This window comes from Manacus vitellinus, unplaced genomic scaffold, assembly GCF_001715985.3.
Source record: "Manacus vitellinus isolate BGI_N305 unplaced genomic scaffold, ASM171598v3 scaffold_7_pilon, whole genome shotgun sequence".
Lineage (NCBI taxonomy): Eukaryota > Metazoa > Chordata > Aves > Passeriformes > Pipridae > Manacus > Manacus vitellinus.
In genome coordinates this window covers 11,068,637-11,094,574 of record NW_021940813.1, presented here as the reverse complement: position 1 = coordinate 11,094,574, position 25,938 = coordinate 11,068,637, and the positions used below count along the sequence as shown (strand labels likewise).

The window sequence follows — 25,938 nt, the reverse complement described above, 5'->3', positions numbered from 1 at the left end:
TTTTGTGTCTGTCATTGTGGGTTAACATTGATGCAGGGTCATTTGTGGAACATTTTTTAGGTTACTCCAAATTTTAATATGTAAATTCTAAACTTTTCCTGCCAGGCTATTCCCATGGGTCAAGTATTTAACTCTTTGGACTTGAAAACTTTTTAGTTTTATTGCTGTATCAGCAATCCCCTTTGCCCTGACCAGCCTGCCAAAAGGAACTGCAGCAGGAAAATCTCTACTCCTTGGAAGTTAATTAACTCAGGGATATCACTGATCTCCAATGCATCCACTTGAGAAATACTTGACTGGAGTTCCATGTGGTTTTCCTGTTCAATGTGCTGCATATGGTTCACTGAGTGGCTGCCATTGAACTGGAGAGCTACATGAGCTGATTTACTTGCAGATGACCAGATTGACTTGACTTGAACAGTTGAGGTCTCTAAATTTCAATGCAAAATGTGAGGTAGATGCACCATACACACAGGCCATGGTCTGAAGGCTTTCTTTTCAATCAAGGGGGTCTAAAGACTTTTAATTCCTTATAAAAACAAAAGCTGAACTCCTACAGCACAAGGTGGTAGGTACAACAGTGCTCTCAGTGTGTTGAGCTACTACCAGGAGAGACCATTTAAATGCTTTTACCATGTAGAAATTCTTACTGAGCTGTTGCTTTACTGGCGAAGTCTTGATAACTACTTTTTTATTTTAAAAGTGGTGAGCAATTTTTAAATTTGGATTTCCCTTTTTCTTCTAATTAAACAACTTTTCTGTTTCTGTGGAAATAAGCAGACAGTTGAGTTTGGCAATACAAAAGAAATTTGGAAAAGATACGAGAATGTTTTGAGACAATCCTACAGGATTGTGCTTCCACTTGTACTAGATTGTATTACAATTTCTATACCCTTGGGAGCTCCAGGTGCCTTGGGAAGATGTACCCACCTTGCCATCCTGTGAGGTACCACATCCACTCAGACTTTCACCAATTACACTGTATTTTCACCTCTGAAAGTGTCTGACATGGGAACAGTTACCTTCAGTAAACTAGATAGCTTGTGGTTTTCTGTGTTAGACTGAATACCATTTCTTCCTATTGCATTCACTGTTTTAACTACTTTCCTGTGCCAAAAAAATAAACTAAAATAGGCATTTTTCAAAGATTTACAAACCTGAACTAATTTCCAGCATCAACCAGCAAATTGTCTGGAGGACAAACTGAGCTGTATGTTGGGGCTGTGTATTACACCAAAAAGAATCCTCAGACTTTAGCAAATTTTTTTTTTTTTTTTTTCAGAAATTAACTCAGTATCAGTAGTATTTAAATAATTGCAGCCAGGTATTCCAGGCTGTAACATAAGGGAAATTCTTTACCTGTGTCCTCTAGCCCTCTGGCAGCTTGTCAGGACTGCCACAGGCGCATCAACCCCTTGTACATCCAGATTACTCTTCTGCTTGAGCATGACTTTCCTTACATGACATAAACTCATATTGAGTGCCACCAGTCTAGTTTCTGGGGCTCCCTTTCCTCTTATCTACCTATTCACGCAGGTAAAGTAAAGGATTGTCTTCCTCCTGTAATTAGAGAACAGCAAACCCCTACCCAGGCTGTCTTCCTCCAAGTGCTCCTGCTGGTATAAGCCATGAGCAAACAGCTTGGGCTTAACAAGTGTAAACAGTATCTAAGTTGCAAAATTCTGTTGGTTTACAATGAAAATTAATTCGACAAGCTACTCAACAAGGTGTGCTTGTCATAGAAGTGCAAGGTATCAAAAAGGAAATAACCAGTGTTGTATTAGTGAGTGGTTCAAAAACATCTATGGCTACGTTGTCACAGATGAAAATTAAAAGATAAGGGTTTTGTTTCTCTGAAAGTTGGGGGGGAAGGGGGGGTTCAGGGTGTTTTTTATGGGTTGGGTTTGGGGGTTTTTTACCCTGTTTTACCACCAGCTTTATTCTTACTTTTGCAGACTTTTGTCTTGTTTTTAGTGGTTGTAAAGTCTTTTACCTGTCTGATTTTGTGTGTGTGTCTTTCTTTCTCTCTTCCTGTAAATACTGGTAGTCTTTCCTTGGCCTGGCTATAGAACACTCACATTAACTCTAATGAGCAAGGAAAGAATTAAGCAGTATCATTGTTTATAGGATGCAGTTTTTGAACATTCAAAAAGAGAAAACTTTTGTCAGTTTGTAGCTGTTGCTTTAAAGATGGACTTTCAAAGTTTTAATAAGTCAATTTTAAGCATACATTTTATTATATTTGAGATAAATAACATCTAACACAGCTCTTCCTAAAGCAACTGGCTAAAGCGTGGGGTTTCCTAAGTGATATTCATTGTTCCTATGTACAGATTTTAAAAAAGTAACACAATGGTGGGGACTTCACTTGATAAGCATAAGCTTGAATGGCTTATGGCTAGTTTATGAAAGGCCAACATTTTGAGGAAGTTTCTGCTGTTAAACTTTTGGGGGATTCTGCACTATAGGCATAATACTATGGTGTCAAGATTAGTATCTAGAAAATGAGAATTGGTTATTCTGCACAGGAACGCCCTTTTGGTCTGTTATGAAGTATTGTTAATAGTACTGGCAGAAGGATCTTTCTATGCACCCATTCAGTCAACATTTAGAGCTTCTCTGCCGTCAATACAACATGAAATGTTTGTATTCTCCAGTAGTTACTAAGGTCAGAAATTAGAGGTATAGTGAACACTCTTCAATCCCAGCACTTCTTTTTTCAAGGAGTTAAATTCCAAAAATATAGCAGGAAAAAACTCTTTCTAAGCAAAACTCAGCATTTTTTAATATTAGATTAATTTTAAGGTATACAACAATACTCTTGTACTTGCTGTTTTGCTGTTTTGCTTTTGCTTTTGCTTGAGTTTAGGTATCTTACAAACCAAGCCACATAAGGCTTTCCTTATTAGGTAGACATGTTACTAAGTAGACTGCAGCAAACAAAGTTTTCTTCTCATTTAATTTTTCTGTATCTATGTAGAGACTGTTAGAAAATCTTGCTATAATTTTCAGCCCTACAGTGATTTAATAAAGTTAGTTAAACTAAGGAAGAAAAAGGTGTGCCTAATTCATGAGATAGAGGGAGAGATGTGATTAAGGAATGATCCTGTTTGGACTGGAATGATAGCTAGAATGCATGATTATTCTGCAAGGAGGGTACAATTTATTTACCTGTGACTAAATGTTATTTTGTGAGGAGAATGCCCAGGGGAATAATGAATAATAATCTCCCATTGATTCTGTGTGTTCTGAGGATGCAGTACCTGATTTAACAGCATCTGCAGGCATAAACTGAAGCTTTTACAGTTAATTCTTAAGCTGTAGAACAGATGGGGGGACTTGACATTTAATTTAATGCCTACTTACGCACCTTTTACTGTAAAGTAGACTTTTTCTTTACAATGTTAGTTTAATTAAGGAATTAACTGGATTCTGTATGTTATTTACTCGTTACGATTTCAGCAGTAGCTCTACTGATCACCATTTTTATGAGCATTGGCAATAATCTTGCTATGCTGAAGGGAAAAAGATGTAATCAGAGGAGTCAATTTTATAAGCACAATGCATAAGCATTCATAGATCTGTCTCCTTAGCATGAGTGTTTTTTAGTCAGTTTAAGAGCACACAAAACTATTTCTTTAGCTTTCTGAACTATAGTCTGTTTATGGCTTTTTCAAATAAAAATGTACAATATTTAAGGATAATCTTGATTATTTCTCTTTCTCTTTTGAACCAGCCTCTTATTCCTAGAAGTCCTACAAGCAGTGTTGCTACACCATCCAGTACTATCAGCACACCTACAAAAAGAGACAGCTCTGCCCTTCAGGATCTCTACATACCCCCTCCTCCCACAGAACCTTATGTTCCAAGGTAAAAAATATCATTTCAGGGTACAATTCAATGTAAAAGATATTTTTGAGGTAACTGACCATTTCATTCCTACCCATTTATCAGCCTGCCCTGCAGAATAGGCTGTATTTTGCAGGTGAACTGATTATTAAGGGTAGATATGTTGAATCAGACCCACAATGTTCTGAATCAATGTATTGTCTGCAAAACCAACAGTAACCTTTAGAAAAGAGGGCTTAGTACCCTATTTTATCAAATATGGGGTAATCAATTGACTGTAACAGTCTTGTCCTCTTTCAGAAGAGCAAAAGTTGCCTGAGACCCTGAATCTGCAACCAGAAAAGAAGTTCGTATCTTTCAACTTCAACAACAGAAATTATTAGTCCTGCCATAATGTTTTCTTTTTTAGATATATTTGATTAGATAGCATTACAGCAAATTTCAGGACTGTGTTTTGGTGTGGCCACTCTGCTAGATTGTGCAGTGACTGTGCTGTTCCCTGTAAATGTACCTGCTACTCTGACCTGCCACCTGGAACAGGCATTGTCATCTCTTCCGGGTCTCTGGGCTTTCTGAGCCAGAAAAGCAGCAGATCTTTCTTGCAGATTCATCAACCTACCTTTACGTGACCTCAAATGATGCAGTGTAATTGTATAATGTACACAGATGCTGCTTTCCTAAAATTTTGAGAGAATTATGGTCTACAAATAATACAGAAGTAGCTACCCAAAAGTCTAGGAATGTATTTAAGAGGAATCAGAATTTTTAAAGCTTCTGTATTCTTACACAGAGGCTATCACATGTCTGGTCAATGTATTTTTAACTTACTTCTTGCTTTTCTTTTAGTTAGTCTATTAGTTTAGTCTTTTAGTTCTTGGGAAGTCTGTAAGGGCAGCATGTCCTTTCTTGTACCCGAGTTTCTCGTAGCTGAGTTTTTCTTAGACTTTCCTATCAGTAACTCTTCTAGCCAATTAGTGAGAGGTATGACCTGATACTGGCAAGATTTTCCAGGGAGTCATCCAAGAGTGAGGTATAAGGCATATTAAATTGCTTAGTGGGGAGCAAAATTTGTGATTCTATGATAAATTCTTACTCTTCAGAGATATGAAAAACCTTCCAGGGCAAAAGAGTGACTTTGCACTTCATGGTGACGTCACAAGCCTTTAGTGAAGCCTTGTGTCCCATGTTCCTTCCTCATCCCTGCCTCATCTGTACCTGGCTTGGTTACTATTTCTTGGGGGAAAAAAAAAGGCCATTTTATTTCAAATGTGACATGTATAACACAGTTGAACTTGCTGATGTAATTAGTTTAATGTTTGTCTTAGAGTGAGATAGACAAACATAATGCATTCACTATTTTTTTGTCTTTTAATTAAATAAAAACACAGTCAGTCATGGCATTTGAATTGTTTACAGAAATTGAATTTATATTTTATCTCCCTCATAATAATATTTTATTATGCTTATGTAAATGTTTTAAAGACATGGTTTTCAGAAAATTGAGGGTAAAGAACCAAGTATTTAATTCTAATCCATTAACAAAAAAGCTGGGGAAAAAAGCCCCCAGAACACAGTCTTAGGTTTATTTCTTTTTGAATGCAGTAGCTATATGGTGAAGACTTGTTGCTTCTGAAACTATACCATCTTAAAAGAAGTAGTGCCTTTGTAATGCTTCTGATCATGTTTACCATCACAAAAATACTTTTATTTGATAAGAAATGCATCCTCTTTATTGAAGTATTTTTAGTGATCATTCAGTACTCATCAGTTTTTGAGTTCTGCTATAGAAATTGAGATCTTCAAAATGTATTTTCATTATTTATTAATAACATCTCTGAAATCATTATGATAATGCAGTAGTTTGGACCAATTCCTATTAAATCTTATAATACATATTAGCACAAGCTGTAATCTTATGGAGAGATTAAGCTTTGTACATTTGAATTTTTTTATCGCCGTAATCCTAATGGACTATACTTTATTTCACCTGTCACATAGTGTACAGTGTTTCTGCATAATTTGTTTTTGCATTACATCAGGTTTTTTGTCCATGATTAACTATATTAAATCATGTCTTTGTTTCGGGTATTATCAAACTGTTCAGCATGTGTTTCTCAGTTTGTTGTTGCCATTCCAAAAGAAAAAAACAAAACAAACAAGCCCTCCTTTTCTTACTGGAATAGAGTAAAAGACTTGACATTTTTACAGAAATTGTAAAATCCAAAACCAGACCACCTTAGTGATGATACCCACAGACAGCACAACTGCTGACATAAACTGCACCCGGATGGCATGACAAAAAGGGACCAGCAATTTCCATGTGGTAGTTGCTTAGAAGTGTTGGTTGTAAGTCAGTGCCTGCTCAAATTTGTGAAATGCCTTTGGGGATGAGAACTGCAGCCTTCATCTCCAGAGGGCTGTGGCAAAGGGTGTTTGCCTGGTGACTCTGCACTTAACTCCGTGCTCACAGTAAAGATCCCTCCAGCTCGGGCTGCGCTGCTTTCCTCATGCCAGCCCCTGATGAGGGTTGCAGCACTGATTAGCATCTGGCTGTTTTGTATCAGTCTCCATTGTGTTACTCCAGTGCTGGAGTCCTCCTGCACTGTCAGCACAGAAAGTCTTTCTGTGATCAGAGGTGACTCCACAGCCCTGCTGAGGCTGCACCATCCACCCTCACTGAGCCAACACCAACCCTGCTCTGGGAAAGCAACCTGCCAAAGCAGGGACAGAAGGACTCCAGCAAAAGGCATATGGCCCCAGCTTCTCTCTTGAATGTCTCCCATGCATTTGGCTGCCCAGGAATAACTGTCTGATTAGGTCTTTTGCAACCCTCTCCAGGCACAATTCTACCAGCAGGTTTACTAAATGAGCCCTGGTTCACCTAGTTCAAGAGAGGACTCCTAACCCAGTACAACTTGCTCTCTTGGTTGATGTGGGGCAGGGGTGCAGGAAAGCAAAAATTATTATCTTGAGGATCTGACACAAACTCCAAAGTGAGCACTGTCCTGGGATAGCAGCTTATGAGCAGGTGTTACACACCATATTTGGTACTGCATGGATGTACCTGTACAACTTCTAGACCTGGATGGATTGTGCAAGACTGTCAGATGTCTGTACATCATCTGCACGTGGTTCTTCTTGATCTGAGGTTAATTTGTAAGGAATCAGATTGAGTTTGCTGGTGCTCCATATAGCCATGTCTTAAAACTATATGATGTATTTAAAAATGCAAATCTGGAAAAGTAAGGTAAACATTATTCCTCTGCCCTAAATCACAAGGGCAAAAATAACAAGAAATAAAAAAGAGTAGCTGCACATCAATTTTATTTCCTATAATTCTTTTCAAGATAAACCAATGAGATGAATAAGTCTGTAAAAGAATTGAATAAGCAGAGATGTGTGAGGTAACTGGCATATACAGGCATACATATGCATATATGAGGTGTGATCCTGATGTGGGTGGATGTCATCATCTGTTTTGATGCATGAAATACTGATATAGGCCCATGTTTATTGAAATATTTGCAGTTTAAAAACATCAATGTTTTATCTCAATATACTAAAACCCTGTCTTTTTAATAAAGGGATGAAAAGGGAAATCTCCCCTGTGATGATGTTGGCAGACATATAGTGGGCAAACCGGTTCATACCGGATCCGAATCTCCAAACTCATTTCTTGACCAGGAGTATCGGAAACGCTTTAATGTGGTTGAAGAAGATGCAGTTTTATACTGCTATGAATATGAGAAAGGAAGAACAAGTGGTCCTGGAAGGAGAGAGAGCACACCGACATATGGTATGGCATTGATCTAATAAAGATAATCACCTTTCATTGATTTTAGGATTTTTGTGCATCTGCTTTTGTTTTTAACCATGAAAATATTTCTGGCAGCCATTGATTTTGCTAAAAATTCTATAGTACTTTAGTCCAATTTCAATCTAAGGGCTTTATTCTAAGGGAAAAAAAAATGCTTAATGTTAGGGAGAGCAAGTCCAGTTTTATATCAATGGTTTTTCTGAATATAAATTATATAATTTTGTTATCAACTTAATTTTCCAGATTATGTTTCAGTATCATTTTATAGAAAAAAGCAACTAGCAGAAGCCCATATTTTTTTACTAAAAATACAGGATGAAATTGTTCTCTCGGTATAACAGCAAGGCTTGTATAAGTTTAGTAATTCATTGTTGGAAATATTTTCCCAGATATAATAATGATCACAACCACTTCAGGTTTACCAAGAGATGACATGCTGCTTTCATGCTGCACTGCTCTCTAAAACTTTTTAATTTTTCTTTAGTCCTGTAACTTCCTATATGGGAAGTGATGATAATTATATATAGCAATTCCTCTTTATTTGAGATTATAGGTTGTTTAAGGAAGAATTTTGCATGTAAACATGCACATGTATTCATGCTACTTCCACATCTTGGATTTTTGGCTTATTTGGGATGAAAATTCAGAAACAATTTCTGGTGAGAGTTTCAATGCTCAAACCCTTGTACTCCCAGTTATTTTCCCTTTGAACCTGTTGGAACTCTTCCCTTACCTATTGTAACTTGTTTCAGCTTTGGACTGGGAGAATTGGGGGTTTTTTTGCCAAGTAAAAAATTGGACAGGCATGGAGTTATTAGGCTATAGAAGAAAATGAAGAGGAAATATCATGTTTAAAAAAAAGTATTTTCACTGCTATGGTGTTAGCTGAGCACACACTTGAATATTTTTTCACCCTACTTGCTATGTTTCCTCAATTTTTAAACTGAGCACAAGCTGTATTTTGGAGTTGTTATAGTAATCCTGTCATCATGTAGCTTTGTGAAGAAAATTGATGTAACTTATGAGGAAGCATAGATTTAGTACATCATGCAGCCAAGCTTCAAAATCACCTGGGAACCTTGATATAAATTGAGCTTGAGCTGTGTAAAGTATCCTCAGGACCTGGAGCAATGTGCTTGCACAACATTAAAGGTTGCATTTTCATAAAATGCACCTTTTCTACACAACTACATGATCCTGCTGCAAAATCTTCAGTATCCTTTTGATTTCAAAGTGTTTTCAGGTGTTTCCTAACAATGCCCATTGTGTGCAAAATAACTACTGAGTTTTTGAAATGAATGTATCAATTTTATTGCTCCAGTATTTCAGATAATACAATTGGTGAATACAGTCAGTTCCATTACCAGAGATGTACTCTCTGTTCCAGACATTAAATTTTAATACTGGTGGTTGAAAGTGAAAAAAACCCGCATTTCTTCTTCAAGGACTTTTAAATCTATTATTTTGTTATAGGATTGCTTTTTTAGCCTTTTTTTCTGTTAGCAGAAAGGGTTATAAAGACATGGATCAAAGACTGCACTGAAAGTCAATCATTATTTAACACATTTGTTATACAGCTTTTCATGTTTGATCTCACTTCTTTTTTAATGAATTCACACCATCAAGTCTATTTCATTTAAATGTGTTTTCTAAAAATATTCTAAAAACATTTCAGCATTAAATTCTAAAGTTTCCCACATATGGCATTTGTTATCATAAGGTTTGTGGTTAGGCATGACCTTAGGTTTTCACAGAAATCCGGAAAATGGCAATAACTCTCTTCTGGCTTATGGTGATCCATTAAAGAAGGTCAAAGAGAGTTCCAAGGCCTAGCGAAATTGTTTTTAAGATGTACTGATCATTAGTTATGTGATGGTGTCAATTTTTTTTAAAAAATAACTTCTCAGTCCTCTTTCATGAGAGGTTAATAAGGCCCTCTATAATTTCTTTTTTGGAATATTTCGACTTTTTTTGACAATGTTAACAAAGAGACTTCTCTTTTATGCTCTTACTGGCTTTGTATAAATTTGCTAGTTGGCCTTGGAAAGCTTCTGTTCATATCCCAAGGAAGAAATTTCCTGAGTGTAGTCAGCAGGGAAAAGAGATTTAGGGAATTCATGGGAGTTAAAGAGGGTGACTAGGAGAGGTAACAGGTAAATGAAACTTTAGGAAAGAAACAAATTTGATCATCGCAGTTTTAATGCCAGATACAAAATCAGGTGAAGGTTTTGTATAAAATTTGTTATGTTACTTTTGATAACCATCAGACTCTACATAATTTTGTAGCTTTTGTATTTTGTTAAGTGTGCAGTATCTATCAAGAAAATAAAGAAAAGAAAATAAAGTTTTATTTCTAGAAAAAGAAACTCTTCAAAGCTACTTCTGATCAAGTAAACATAAGCTGAATATATCCCTACTCAGGAAATTACTTCATAACTGTGTGTGCTAAATCTCATTGGCTTCAATCAGACTTAAATATGTGTCCATAAATAGTAAAATGAATGATAAATAAAAAGTTTAAAATATACATTATATTCCTGAACAGTGATGTATTTGTGACCTGATCCTGTGGTTTTTACATACAGCTTTTTTGTCAATTTTTTTTAAAAAAGATAATAAAAACTTTTACCATTATGCTGCCTGAATGGTATTGGCATGTTTTCCATGGACACAATACATCTGTAGGGAGATAAACATTTGAATATTTGTTTTCATTATAAACAGGTCTTTCTTTTTCGATGTATCGTGGGTTTAACCTCAAAAATGTGGAATAAGACCTTTATGTAGGGGTTCTCTACTAAAACAATTTTCAAGACTTCTGAAGTTTCTGCTTGTAACTTTACTACTTTTAAAATCAAATTATTTACCCAGTTTTTGGTTTTGTGACTGGTAGATTGATTTAAAGAAGAATGGAGGCTGACCTTGTTGGGAAAACATTTTGTTTTCAGTCTTACAGATATTGTGCTGTATGCTACTCTGTGTTTTGTTTAACTTTCTAGAGAATTCAGACCACTCCAAGTAACCTCACTAAGTTTCATAGCACATTTTCACTGGTTTCCAACTATATTTGTGCAATCCTTAAGCAGGAATCATAGTTTACAGCATTGTTTTAAACCAATTTGGCAGCTTACAATCAAATTTAAAAGACAGGATAGTTTTCAGCTTTTCTGTCTTCTACTGGTTAAAGTCAAAGTGAATTTGGCAATAATAATGTATTTTGCTTTCTGTGGATGAAATGCTACAAAAGAAATAACATGCAGAGGTTTTCTACTTCCTTTCTTACTCGGTCACTGATGGATCTTTTAAGCCTACCAGTAAATGTGCTGTTTGTGAAGGTACTTTAGTGATATGCACACATTTCTGTTACCAACAATTCACATATGCTTTAAAACAGTTCTCCCATGTGTGTGCCAGGAGCTTCCAGAATAATAAATAGATATTGTTCAGTGAAAATTTGATTGCGTTTGTCAGTGTCAGACATCAGTCCGATGAAGATTTTGTAGGACACTGGGTTTATTTTCTAAACTTAAAAAAAAAAAAATCCATCAAATACTTAGCTGCTTTTTTTTCTGTTAAAGAAAACAGAACTCCTATCTTAACCTCTTGTTCAGGGGCAACACTGCATCCTCTTTCATAACCGACACTGTAGAATAGCAGCTTAGCACGTAATTTGTTCTTTCTTCTAAAGAATGTTAGTTTAATGCTGCCTTATGGTGTGTGATCTCAATTTTTTTCTCTCTTTCCAGGGAAGCTAAGGCCTATTTCTATGCCAGTAGAATATAACTGGGTGGGGGATTATGAAGATCCCAATAAAATAAAAAGAGATACTAGGAGAGGTAAGTGATTTGAACACACCTTTTATACAAGGCATTATGGATTTTATCTTGCTTTAAGTTATATATTTCAACCTCATTTTGCTGCTTGCTTAGCTATATATTTTTGTGGACCTGTTTTGGGGTTTTCTCTATCACATATACCTAATTTTTTGCAGCACGTATTTTAGAATTGAGGAAGTTGTTTAGCCAGGCAAAAGAAAGTCATGACTGCAAAGCCAGGCAGTTTATCTGAGCTTCATATTGGCATTTCATTGATTCAGCTGCACTATCCTGTCCATTTTGGAAGTGTCCTTAATTTTATAATACTAGAGGACAAATGTGTGATTATTACTGCTAAATCTTTTTTATGCATAAATGAGAATTTTATATGTCATATTTCTCTGCCTTCTTGAGTTCTTTTTGGATGGAAAACATTCTAGAGCAGCATGGGATTCACCTCAAAATCATAGAGGTTTAAGTTCTTCCAAATTTTGGGTTGTGAGGCTTGGATACATAACTCCACATACAAAATTATGACCTCTGAGATGGTTACTATCACCCAGGAACAAGATGTTACAGTAATGATAGATCTTTCTGGTAAAATATGAACTAAATGTTCAGTAGGGATCAAAAAAGGAAACACTTAGGAATTATTAGGAGAAGAATACAAGACAGATTTAGACAAATTCTTATGCTGCTGTGTCAGTTGTTGCTTACAGGGTGAATGTGTGCAGTTCCAGCCTCTTTAATCTCTTAAGAAAAATTCAGTAGAATTAAAGAAGGTTTAGGAGACAACAAAAATTAATCAGATACCTGAAGTTACTTCCAAACCAGGGTCAATTAAATAGGCTGGCCATCATCAGTTGGGGGAATTTAGGCAGGATATAATAAACATTTATAAAGTCTTGTGTGGAATGAAATAAGGAAGTAGGTTTGTCACTGTTTAATCTGAAACAAGACCCAAGAGATCAAATGTCTCTGACGAATGCTGGTTAAAAAGAAAATGAGCAGGCTTCTCGTGCAGTCTGGGCACCTCTTGCCACAGGAGGTTGTGCATACTAGTTCACATTAATGCAAGAAAGACCAGGCAATTTTGTGAGAGGGGAATCTGCTGATGTTTCCTAAATTCACAAACATTGCTTCTGGGTCAGGATGTCTCTCAGCTGCAAACTGGTAGATGCTTCAGGGTATTCAGGAAAGTGTGTATGATATGGCGAATGATTTCCAATGAGTGTTCAGAGCAAATTACTTTTAAGTGTATGGCACCAGTGACATTTGTATTCATTAGGACTCCTGCTAAAAATAGCAAAAAAAATTATCATAAGTCTATTATTGCTCATTTTTTTAGCACTCGAAGAAAAAATTTATTGATGTAGGGTTTCTCTTATGTTCTGTTCCCTTTATTGTCAAGTATATCAGAAAACTGTAAGATTCACGAATTTGCCCTATCAAAAGTTTAATTTCTTATTCTATCTGAACTAAAGAAGCAAATGTGTTTTGTTAATGAATTAGTCTTGAAGAATTAAAATTGACAGTAGATCTTAGCAAGAATACTGTATGTTTTAGAAGCAGGATTAACAAGCATACAACAGTTCACAATGATCTTTTGCATTACTTTTCTTTCAACAGAAAATTCATTGCTTCGTTATATGAGCAATGAGAAAATAGGTCAAGAAGACTACATGTTTCAAAGGAATAGCAAAAAGGATACTGGGAAAAAGTCCAAAAAGAAGGGAGACAAGAGTAGTAGTCCAAGTCACTACTCACTTTTGCCTAGTTTACAAATGGACTCACTGAGACAAGAAGTCATGGGCACACCTGGACCAGAAACTGCTTTGTACCACGTGAGTAAAAATAACATTAACAAAAACCATTTGTCTGTGCTCATGGTAAGAGGCTGCCTTGGTTTTATACTGGTGTTGAAACCTTTCTTGGACTGTTGCTGTTGCACTGATTCCTATTCTTCAGACAATGACTACATCTCAAAGAAGTATTTTAGAATTCTTTATTTTGCTTTTAAAATGTGGGATGGACACTGATGTTTTATCTCCTTGATCTACAAGATACCATATTTAAAATGCAGTGTGGTATCTCTGCCTTGACTTACTTGTTACTGATGGAAAGGGAAGAAGCAGCACTTTCCAGACTACCTAGAAACCTTCTTTCCAGCATCACTGTCCCTGCAACATGCTAAGTGTTGTCAGACAACCCCTTTACTACAGGTACTTGAAAGGCCTGATATTGGCAGGAAAACCTCTGGGTTTTCATTTGAGGTAAGGGGAGCCCTTATGAATATAAATGTTTTTAACAAATAGCCCTCAATAATGCAATTATAAATGTAAAAGGAGGGACTCTTATTAATAGGATGTAAAAGTAAAATTGCAGTAACTTGCTAGTTTTTAAATGTGTCAGAAAAAAGGAGTTCGAAGATCACAATATATTTTAGATATGATAACATATTCACCCCATAGAATTATTTATGTTTTAGATCTCAGTAAAAGATGCCAATGTAGAGGAATACATACACAGTAACTGTACAGCAAAACAATAGAAATAATTGACATTATCTTCATGTATTAACAAAGAGTATGTAATTTAGATACCTAGTGTCCAAAGGAGATGGCAATGTGGGCTTGTCAGGAAGTCTGCTCTGAAAAACTAGCGGGTTGAGCTTCTCTGAACCTTTCAGACAGCTTACAACTTGGCCTCATATTGTAAAACATCACTGCTGATTCTTGCAGTATAATTGGTGTAGATTAATTGAGACTAATGGAGCCTTTACATCTTTTGATACCATCTGAATGCTTGGTCCACTGGCTTCTAAAACTGTATGCTGCAGTGTGTAAGTCTGATAAATGTCAACGAATATTCATTTAGCATTAAAAGTAAGTGCTTGTGGTGCACTTTAATTAAATCAGGTCTCCAGATTCAAGAATTGTTCTTTCCTTTCTTTATTTTCTGTAGTAATTTAGGTAAGACAACAAACTTTTTTTTTTCCTTACATTCGTATTTCCAACTTTAGTTCTACGCTCTTTTTCTGAGTTGGAAAGCTGATAGTGGGGAGATTTCCATTTGCAAAGAGAGATTGATATGTATTTTCCCTAATACACAGAGCTGAGGATACTGCAAGTGTCCCCAAACTGCCCTCTTCATAATGTCTGCAGTCTTTCCTAGAAGGAATCTAATCAGTGCAAGAGTGAGTGAAATCAAATATTTACAGAGAAAAATAGAAAAATTATTTGTATAAGGAAGGACTTTCTACCCTATCAAGAACAACGTAGTCAATTTGCGACACTTTCCATGCTTTAAGAGAATTCTCATCTCTCAGTGACTTTTCTTAGTATATGATAAATTCTTGACACTATGCAGCAAGAAAAACTTCTTTTTAAGGTGCCATCTTTGGTTTTGCTCTTGTTTCCTCTATTATCTATTACGTTTAATTTCCAAATTATACACAAAGATAAATGATTTACACAGGAACTGGAAGATTCTTCAAAATTCTGGTGTAGAAGTTAATGAGCAACAGAAAACTTATAATTGAGAAGCAGCACTTTTCATGTACTTTGGATATCCATCCACAAAACACTTGAACTGCTAACACCACAAATTCCACCAGTGACTGCTAATTCTTCTTGTGCATCATTACCATTAAAAGCTGGCTCTCTCTATAATGCCATTAAATCTTCAGCATCTTTTTGAAAATTTAATAGGAGCTTATTCATTTATATAAATAAATAAAGATTATTCGTCTGTTAGAATACAAATCAGTATTGATCTGCTAGCTGCCTTTGAAGCAAAATGCATGAAGTAAACAGAAAGAGGAAGCTTGGGCCATTGATTTGTACCAGGGGAAATGGGAAGGAGCCCTTCACAAAGCATTTACAGCCCTCTGTAGCTGAATATTGCTGATGCTATCACTGGAAGTTGGCTGCTATCATGCAGTACAATACAGTTTCCTTTTTCTGGTGATGACATCCAAGCATTCTGGCTTATGAAACCCTAATCTGGTTTGCACATGGGGCTATATGTCTTTGCCACAGAGCAGAGCCAAAGGTTTTGTAATAAATCGAACAGAACTTTTTTAAAATCTCAAAAAAACAGTGCAGTGAGCAGATAAAGAATGGGGAAGTACAGATAAAACACAAGGAGCTCATATCTCTTTACAGTACAATTTTATTAAACTATAGATAGCAAATAAGACAATGAAAACATAACATTATGCTCAACTTGCAAATTGCATCTTAAAGATCACTAAAAAGTGTCTGCCCTATTACAGCATTACCAAATTTTGTCTCCCAGTATAGGAATTTACAGGTTATAATCAAATAAGTTTTTAGCCTTCTCTTGCTTAAAAGAAACAGAATGAGCATCTTGGGGTTTTCATCAGAGACTGTGTGTTCATATCCTTTCCTCATTCTCATAATTCTTTCAAATCCTTATATTTAATCCTAAAGTATCCTAAGAATCCTTCCTAAAGTATGTATGCCAGAACAGAACATCAGTTTCCAGGAGCTGGATAGAAAGATAATATAACCTTTCTCTTTCTGTTCACTACCTCTCTGTTAAAATATTTAAAGGACTGTTTACCTATTTTAAGCATAGCCTTGGAGCGGGTGTGTGTTTATTACTTGGGTTTAGTTTTATTTTTTCCTGTAGTGACACTTTTTCAAATCACTCATTTGCAAAACTGGTGTTCCCAATCTAATTATTTATATCTTACATTTTTTCTTCTTAAGTATATAACATTGTGTATGGTTGGTCATGTTGAAACATATGACTTCTTGGATATGCTTGCTGAATTATCTATGTCTCTAAAGCAACCCTAAGTATGAAATATATGAGAGTAAGAGCTCTGAACCCTCAAATCGGGCCACCGTGATTCCCAAGTCCATAACATGGAGTATTGAAGCTCCAGGAATATGGGGTCTGCTGTGGAACAGAATTACCAAAACTGTTCTTCTGAAATTATCCTTTTAATATACATATTCTGTGAAATAGAAAACATGGACATTTAATGTTTTCTTTTGTTTTCTTGTATTTTCTTTTCGATTTTTTCTGAGCCTCCTGGAATAGAAGCCATGCTGCTCACTCAGCGTTCAGGTCTCATGTCATTCACTGGTCTTTGATTCTGTGTTACCTCTGTTCAATGATGTTTTCATTCTATTTTGAGTCCTTTGATATAAATGATAAATAATTTTGGACTAAAGATGATTCCCAATGGTTAACGATGAATTCCCCTTAGAATTCCAGGCCTCTTTCCTTTTGAATTTTTCAGCCATTGATGTGAGCAGGTTGATTACCTTTTTACTGTGAAGGTTTTCTGCAGAAAAGCAGCTTTTACAATTATGCTGACTTCAACTCCTACTGCTTTTATACATGGCTCTATAGAAAAGAAAAATCATTGATCAAAAAACTGCACTGCTGAATTAAATTCAACGGAAATGGTATGGTTTTGTGCTGTAAACAAAGTGGATGGTGTTAAAAAATTACCATGGTAATGTAGAAGTGCCTGGTTGCTGTTTATTTGCTAAAAGTTATTCTGTGAAATGCCAGCAGATTCAAATTTTTATATTCTAAAGTGATCACAAGAATGTGGCAGTCTAGCATTTTTCTAACTCTCATGATGCTAAACTTGCATAAAATCACTGGTTTTAACAGCTTTGTTTATGTCATTGACGTGTCATTGCAATCAAAAACCATGTGGTCAAGGGTGCATTTCAATGACGGCCTTGAAAACTGAACAGCGTTTACTTGTGTGCACTGAACGTAACTGATGTGATGGCTGAGACCATAGCAGCAGAAAAACTAATTTGTGTTGTGCCTGTGAAGTAAACATCTCTTGTATCCACATTTGGTATTTTTGAATCCTCACATACAAATTTTCTTCACTACTTTGGGTTTTTTTCCCCATTCTGGAAAGTGTTTCCAGCGTTATATTGATTTGTAGCCAAGTTGTTGGTTATGCATTCTATTTTTCTTCCTTGATATTGCAAAAGAAACCAACATAGAGTGTTAAGGTTTTTATTAAGCCAAGGTAAACTGTTGGAGCTGTTGCTAATCTAGTGTCAAACAGGTGTTCAATGTGATCTATTACCGTAGATAGAAAACAGCACAGTTAAAATTGTCTTGAACCTTTGGGGCACAAGAGATGAAAGCTCTGCCATATGATTGTAGTTTCTTAAGTTCATTATTTTATTCTATATAGGAATTTCCTTAGTGTGTTGTGCTTTGTGTTTTTGTTGAAGGAAAATATTGTAGTTATTTAGGAGAGAGAAATAGTGTCATGGGTCAAAAGAAGTTCCACATCAGGTTAATAATAATCTGCTCCTAACTGGATCAATAGAACTTTCCTTTAATCTAGAAACAGCATTGCTACATGAAGAAAAGGTTATAGCCCATTGTATCTAGTAGTATGATAACTTTTTCTTGTATAACTCCCTACTATATAAAATAGGCTGAAACCTACGCCAATAAACTTGTATTATTTACCTTATTTCTTCTCTCTTCCTGCCTCCTATTATCCCTTTGCCTTTTCCAGTGTATGCTCCCTTGTTCATGTGTATTTAGCAATATCTAATGACTTGCTTGTCATAGGAAAAGTGACAGAAAAATAACAGCTTCTCAATTTGCTGTAATAACCAGCCAATTTTAAATAGTTTAATTAATTACAGGACTTTTCTTGGTCATTTTAATTGCATTTGAAAATCAGGTAAGTTTAGTAGCAAGATGTAACATTTCAAGTTCTTACATATGAAACAGGGGGTTCAGTGGAGAAGAGAAATCAAGGTTATGCACCTTTGGGATTTTGATGAATTTACATGTGTAGATAGGTACACGTGCACTATCTCTAATGTTCCAGTTTTACTTTTAATAAAGGAGAAATACAATAAAAGCTACCAGTTGGAGGTTTTGTGCTGCACATTGAATTAAATTAGTGCACATTTGGGAAACTTATTCTTTTCCTCTTTAGCATGTGTAACTGCCCATGTGGTTGAAATGCAGCCTGGGAATTGTTAACTCACATGATCAATGGCAGTACTTGCTTCTTTGAGCACCCACAGAGAGTCACTTTCCTACACTGCCAGTAAGGACGTTGAGGCAACAAAGGTGAGGGGTTTGACCAAGGCTACAATTTCAGTTGTCTCTCTCTGCCAGTCCCCTGAGTTTGCTGTACCACTTCAGCTCGGGGAGTTTCCTCAGCAGAGCTGGTGGGGCTGCATTAGTCTGGGCATGCAAAGTTAAGTTGGTTGCAACAGTGATCTTGTTGAGAATGCTGTAAGTGAAGAAGATTTGTTTATGGACCTATTGCAAAAATCATCTTTTAGCTTATGAGATAAATTGGAGGGGAGATAATAACTTTTACATAAATTAGCTTCTACTTAAATCATGCATGTTTCCAGATATTTCTTGCATCCTACAAACTCCTCCAGAAAAAATAAGGGAAAATGCTTTTTAAAAGTTCAATACAACGTATTCAGGTGTTGTCAATATAGAGAAGAATTTACCAAAAACTCCTGATTTTGAAAAGTTGGAAGTCTAAGTCAAGTGGTTGATTTTTCCTTTCTTCTCCTGTTCCTCTCTGCAGAACGGCTGAAAGGAAGTAAAAAGTGGAAGTACTTAAACATAAACTGCACAGATTTTTAATGAAAATACTTGACTCGAATACACATGTAGTTTAAAACCTTTTAATTCTAGTACTCAATAACTAGCATTTAAGAAAGTGCAGAACATATGCATATTAGTTTCCTAATAAACTTGTACAGAAGCTACCCATCAATTTTTTGCAAAAACCTTCTATATAGATATGGCATCTAAAAAAACACTATATACTGGAGAATTATTTACAGAAAAAAAACAAGCAAAAATTACCCCACTGAAAAACTAACAATTTACTATAATTGTAAACATGATAGTATTTAAAGAATTTCTGTTTGGTAATTTTTTTTGTTATGATATTGGTAAATTAAAAAAAAAGAGTTTGTAGGAAAAAAATTAAATATCAATTGCACAGATTTTAAGTAGGTGTCTGAAATCTAGAATGTCATTGTACCATTACAACAGATGGAGTTGGTACATTTTCTTCTTAAAAATGTTTGAAGTCCAACTATTTAAATAACAAGTTTTAAATAACAAGGCTCCCTTTTTCTTTTTCTCCTCCCTGTTTTCACAATAGTCTATAGTTAGACATGTAATTGTTATAGGATAAAAATCTAGCAGTTGATATCAAAGTCCAGTTTAACCTAAGTGCACAGTGCAAAATATTTTCCATATATATTTTCATAATTTTTTTAACATTTGAATTAGTGTTACTTCTTTGCTATGGTCTTTCATCTCCATTTAAATATAAGTATTAAACTTATACTGAAGCTTGCAGGTAGATTACAGACTTATATGCATCAATCATCAGCAAAGGAAATTTTAAACTCCTTGAAAACATAGGAAGTATTTGATGTAGAAAAGTTATACTTTTGTTACAGTTCAAAACATTGGCATTTTTATATTCTCAGCTATGAAACTGCCCTGGATTTCAAATAATTTTCCAGAAATTAAATTAACATCGTATAGAGTTTTGGAAATAATTGTGAAATATTTCAGTCTATCTAATACCACAGTAAGAAAGCATTTTAAAACTAGTTTCTCTACTGCTTTGTTGTAAGTTAGGCCTTTACAGTCAAAATATAATGGTGCATGCTCTAGCTTCCACTGTAAAAGTCAGAAAACACAAACCTTAACCGAAAGTAGCACATGAGCTGTTGAAATTTCACAAATGAGAAAACCATCATTTTTCATGATTTTACCAAAATAACTCTCTCAGACTGGACTCCAAGTAGGCACCTGGATGCCTCAGCAGAAAAGTCCAATACTCTGAACTGCTGTGGTGCCCAAGCTTCTCTTCAAGTACTTGTATATTTCTGAAGGTCCAGAGTAGTTTGGCTGGTAAAATCTAAACAGTGTGACGTCCCTCTCTGGAGGTGACTGGAGCATCCCTTTCATCTGCAGGTTACACTGGTCATATCTCAGTTTTTATAGCCGTAGGGGAATGTAGGAGAACACTTTGGCCTGTTCTACAGCTTCAGCTCCTTGCTCATTTTCCCATCAGTGAGCATGTAGTGAGGAGATAAAGCTGTGTTGATCACTAGATGCACCAGTGTGGAAATGGAGGGAACTCTGCACTGCAGTAGAAACAGAGTTGAAGAGGCTTATGAATTTATAGAATAATCTGATTTGGAGTTCTTTTAAAAGATTCTAAGTCTATTCAGAGGCAAAAGTACTAGTAATATGTTTCATATAATGCAATGCAGAGAAGAATGTGCAATTTTTCTATGAAGGCATCATGAGCTTGTATTGATTTCTCGTCAGCCTAATGTAGTATAGTTCAGGTATAGACAGCCTTTTGCTCTTACAGACATTTAGAAAGAACAATTGAAAATCGAGTAAGGGGAAGAAGGATATGAGTAATAAACATAATGGAAAATTCTTACCTGTTGCCGTCATGGTCTGAAACACCATCATATCTCACAGCCACAGTTGCCTAATTGGCCATGGGCAGGTTTGAATGTCTACACATTTGCACATGTTCTGATTCAGACAGAAGAGCAGCATCTCTCCCATTATTAAGTTGGAATAGTGGTTCCAGCTCTTTGTCAGTGGTTCTTCACTCTCAAAAGAAATCACCTAAATAATGCCGTATATTTCCCATCATTTGAATACAGCACTTTACTATGTAAAAACATAAAACAAATGATAAAAACAGTATTTGTGTTGTTAAAATCTGTGTGAGAACTTCATCTACAAACCAAATGGTCAAACAGTTAACCAATAAGCAAAATATGCCTTACTTGTGACATTTGGAAATGATTGGGATTGCCATAAGATTGATGTGCTTAAGGGTAGTTTTAGATATTCCATTTGAGTTTGGTAAAAATGTGGTTCAAAATAATTCTTCTACATTTGTGATAGAAGAGGCAAGAGAGAAACAGCATAGAAATTCCTTGCTAAAAGAAGATGGCATTGTATTATTTTTGGACTAGTGCAATCAACATAGACTAATAGAGAGACCTCCTCGGTCTAGTCCAAAAATCACTTAAATCACTTAATCCTATTCAGATATGTATTAAACTCCACATTCAAACCTGGTATGAATTGCTATTGCTAATGATGGGACCAATAAAAGGTGAATGGATAGCCAGTTGTCATAATTCCAAGTAAAATGGTGGACTGAGGGGAGGAAAAATGCCAGCAAGAGAAAGGCATCTAATGATTTTGCTATAGAAGAAAAAATACAAATGCCTCAGAAACCAGCAGAGAGTGCATATGATAATAGGATAATTCAGGCTGGGAGAGACCTCAGGAGGGTCTGTAGTCTAGTCTTTGGCTCAGAGCAAGACCAACTCTGAGGTCAGACAGGGCTTCGCAGGGCTTTACCCAGTTGGATGTTAAAAACCTCCTGAGATGGAGACTGCATGAGCTCTCAGCCAGCCTGCTGCACTGCTTGGCTGTCCTTATGGCAAAAAAGTTGGAGATGAACAATAAAACAGATATTTTGGCAATAGCTGAAATGATAGCAACTTGCTTGGTTTTAAGGCATGGTTTCTGCTGCATGATTGCTGCTTAGCTAAAACCATCTTGTGAATGTGACTCAATAATCTCACATCTGTTCTGCCAGTTCTAGACTCTCAGTCCTTTGAACTCAAGAGTGAAGAGAGTAGGTGTGCATATGCAGCTTTTATATATGAGTTCTGTTTAAGCATATATTCTGTGAAACATTAATACTTAATCTCCTCAGGAGGGAGTGCTAAGTTCTTTTAATTATATGGAATAATATCTGCATTGTTCTTAATGTATATTATTCCTTTCAGAGATGAGAGAATATTTTCACATCTGCATTCCTTCTCTTTAAAAGAAGTAGTTAATACTGTAAACTTTCTCTTATTGGGGAAGTGGTTGCCTAAATGAAATTTGAAGGCATTGAATATGGGAGATTTTACATCTATTTCTATACACACTGTGATCTTTACTAAAATCCAGAGTTAATTATTGCAGCAAAACAAAATGCTCTAGAGATGAGGTAAGATTGGTTTATGGACCGTCATGAAGCACAGTTGGAGTCTTTTGTGGAAAACTTTTGTTTTAAACTTTCTCTATTACCTTATTATGCATTGTGACCATGAGGAAAAAAAATTGCTTGTTATAATTTCTTTCCGTGACAAAGCTGGGGAATTCTGTAAAAATGAGTCACTGTTAAGGTCATCTAGTCCAGCTCTGCCAGTCTAGATTTATTCCTTACTGCATAGAATATAATGGTCTGAAAATATAATTTTACATGGTCTAGAGATGTAGATCTATACACTAATAAATCTCTCAGCTCAGAACATTTTGAATTTCCTTTCACATCCCCATTCTGTATTTTTTTCTTTTTCATAGAACCATTCCTGATTGTATCCTGCCTTTATTACCTGATAGAGGACTGTTACCTTTCTAGTTATTAACATTGTTTGTACATCAGTAAGCTGCATTATCTGCAGCTGGTACAATCACAGTAGCACAGCTGAGACACATTTTTTTTAATGTAGAATAAGTGGTTTAGTCCCTCAGTTACTCCCCTTTGAAAAAGAAGAGATTAAGTGCAGCATATTGTAGCAGGGAAGTGCATGTCAGGTATTGCACAGAGGGGATTCAGCGTGAGTTATCACTGCAACATGATGGGAATGTCACATCTATGAGAATTTCCATCTAGGTCCTGACTTCTCAGCTGGCTCCTCTCTGTATTCCTGTCTGCATAAGGGGAAGGGAGGTACCAGGACCATAAAACCTTTCAACCAAGGACACTGGCTGGCATGTGTTGTGAAATTTGGCATTCTAAAAGACTTTACTGAGTGGTGAAAATGTTGTTTGAATTAATGGAGCACAGATGCCCATTTCAGAGTGCCATTTTACCAAAATGCCTTTACAGGCAGCTCCGTTGTTTCTGAACAAGTGATTTTTTTTGAAGTAGTGGGTTTGACTCCACAGGAGTCTCTGCCCCACTTATGCAGTGGTGGCCCCTTGAGCCTGTTGCTAACTCACAATGTGGGATATTGTAGAGTTTCACCTGGGAGGAAAATGGCTCTTTGCAGCAGTGTGGCTCCTGAACAGAAGCTGTCTTATTAGGTGTTTCTATTGTACTGGAAAGAAGTGCTTGTTGCTTAGTGCCTGATCTCTGAGTCAGCCAATCCATCTCTTCTGCTGAGCTGGGGAGGAAAAAGAAGCCTTGTATTTTTCATATAGTGATAACTGCTTTTTGTCTATTTCTCAGGTATACCCCTTTGCTTTCAGATTATCCCAAGTAGATAGTTTTTCCAACACTACAGAATTCTGACTTAGAATGTAGTGTAAAACTAATTTTGTAAGCTGGTTTGTACTCATAAGGTCACCATAACCGGCTCAAAATTAGAGACTTAATGTTATCTTTCCCCACCTATTGAGAAGTGCTGTTTCATCTTGTGCCTGGAGGAAGTTTTACTGAATTGCAGCAAGTAATGTGACTTTTATCCTGGAATGAACTGTTCTTTTTCTACCTTAATTCATAGATGCAATGGAAGAGTTTGGTATGAATTTTAACAGAATGTGTTATGGCTTATGTACAAATGCTTTTTCCCTAGTTTCCCTGTGGAAACTTCCCCTCAGTTCAAAGCCAGAATAAGTTTTCTGTTTCTTTCACTGAAAGCATATTATGCCCAAGTGCTAACACAGAATAACTTGCAAGAGTGTATCTTCCTTACAGCAGAAATCTGTTTTCTCAGTTGTGCCCTTATTCATTACAGAGCACCTACATCCCCTTCACTTTTCTCTTTGCACAATCAGACAAAAAAATATAAAAGACAAAAAATATTGCTGTGGGACACAATCAGAAGTGTTGCTAACTGCTCCTGCAGAAGGAGGTGTATGTACTCTTTTCACCATAAGCAAGCACCTATGTGTTGCAAGGGGGCATGGGACCTTTATTTTATGCTAACAATTTTTCCTCTAGAAAGACTGTGGGCTTGATGCAAGATTTTGTTAATGTCCTGGGGTTGACTTCTGTTTTATGGTAGTTAGTTTTCTTCTGAGAAGATCCATGGTTGGCTCCATGCTGTGCCACAGACCACCTCTCTAATCCAATGTAATCAAGAATAAGTTTCTTAAATCTGCTTGGATAGTCTTATTTTTTAAAAGTTTAGATAAGCATACAGAGGAAAGCCTACCTTTCCTTTGAATAAGATAGAAATTGCCTAAGCAAAACTGTATTTTTCCTGGAGGAAATTGCATAGTTTGAAAGAGGTTTGTTTGACTGATTCCTGCTAGAGGGCAATGCAGCAGGGCACAAGGAATGCACAAGGCTTCTGGAGTGCTTATGAGGTGACATGTCTCAGTGACACTGTGAAGGGACAAAAGACCATGGACATAAATTGAAAACTTAAGAAAAAAATACTTTTACTGTGAAGGTGGTTTAACTGGAACAGGTTGCTCATGGAATCTGTGGAGTCTCCATCTTTGGGGATATTAAAAACCCAACAGCCCTGAACAACCTGCTCGAGTCTGCTTTGAGCAACAAGGTTGGATGAGATGATCTCCAGAGGTGCCTTCCTGCCTCAGTTGTTTTGTGGTTTTTCTGACTGGTCCATTCTCCTTAGTAAGAGATTAAACTGGAAACTGCTCTGGGTAGAAATCAAAATAAAGGGTTAAATACTGTTCTGTAACAGGTGATAATTTAGTTTCTTTTTCCTCTTTAAATGGATGCACTTGAAACATACACAGTGTTGGAGAACTGATGTATCTTGGACTTTCGCCATTAAAGAATGCATACTGTTTTTTGAATCCTCCCTTTCTCTCCTAGATTACTTACTGTCAATAAAAGTAGTGTGGGTGGTCCCAAAATTACATGTTTCAAAGTAGATGTAGAGCAGAAGAGTGATCTCAGAATAAATTATTCTAATGAACAACACTTGTCTAGTTTAACTTTTTATTCTCATTTGCTTCAGACAGCTATGACAGTGCTGCAGTCCTTGTTATGTCAGTTGAAAAGACAGTGGGGGAATATGAGAACCCTCATTTAAATTCGATGTTGTCCAGAAGTTTTACTGCTTCAGTATTTCACTTAGAGTCCTGTGTCTTAATGGCTAAGGAAAATCTTTCTCTGCTGATGGAAAGCAGCACCACTGTATATTATTTTCTCACCATAGCCTGAAGATTTGAAAAACTATTTTATTTTTGCATTCATTATGCTAACAACTTTCCACAAACAATTTGCACTACCTTGTGCAAGTGTTGATTTGCATCCAGCTAATGTAACATTTGCCACAGAGTCCCCCCAAAGGATAAGAAAACATTTAGGGATGGGAGAATGAATAAGAATCCCTGAGCAGAAAAGCTGTGCTTGCTATCACATTTCAGACAATCAATTCTGTCCTTAGCTAGCATATTCTTCTTGATTAAGCA

The 25,938-nt window shown here is 36.1% G+C and overlaps 1 protein-coding gene across 1 annotated transcript in view; it reads left to right on the top strand.

Moving 5' to 3' along the window:
* The window catches only part of CNKSR2 (connector enhancer of kinase suppressor of Ras 2), a 159,853-nt gene that overhangs the window by 85,681 nt on the left and 48,234 nt on the right, over positions 1-25,938 (top strand). The window contains 4 exon segments of the mRNA XM_029964754.1: positions 3,737-3,870; positions 7,434-7,645; positions 11,413-11,502; positions 13,111-13,325. Coding sequence (XP_029820614.1) covers positions 3,737-3,870; positions 7,434-7,645; positions 11,413-11,502; positions 13,111-13,325 — 651 coding nt within the window.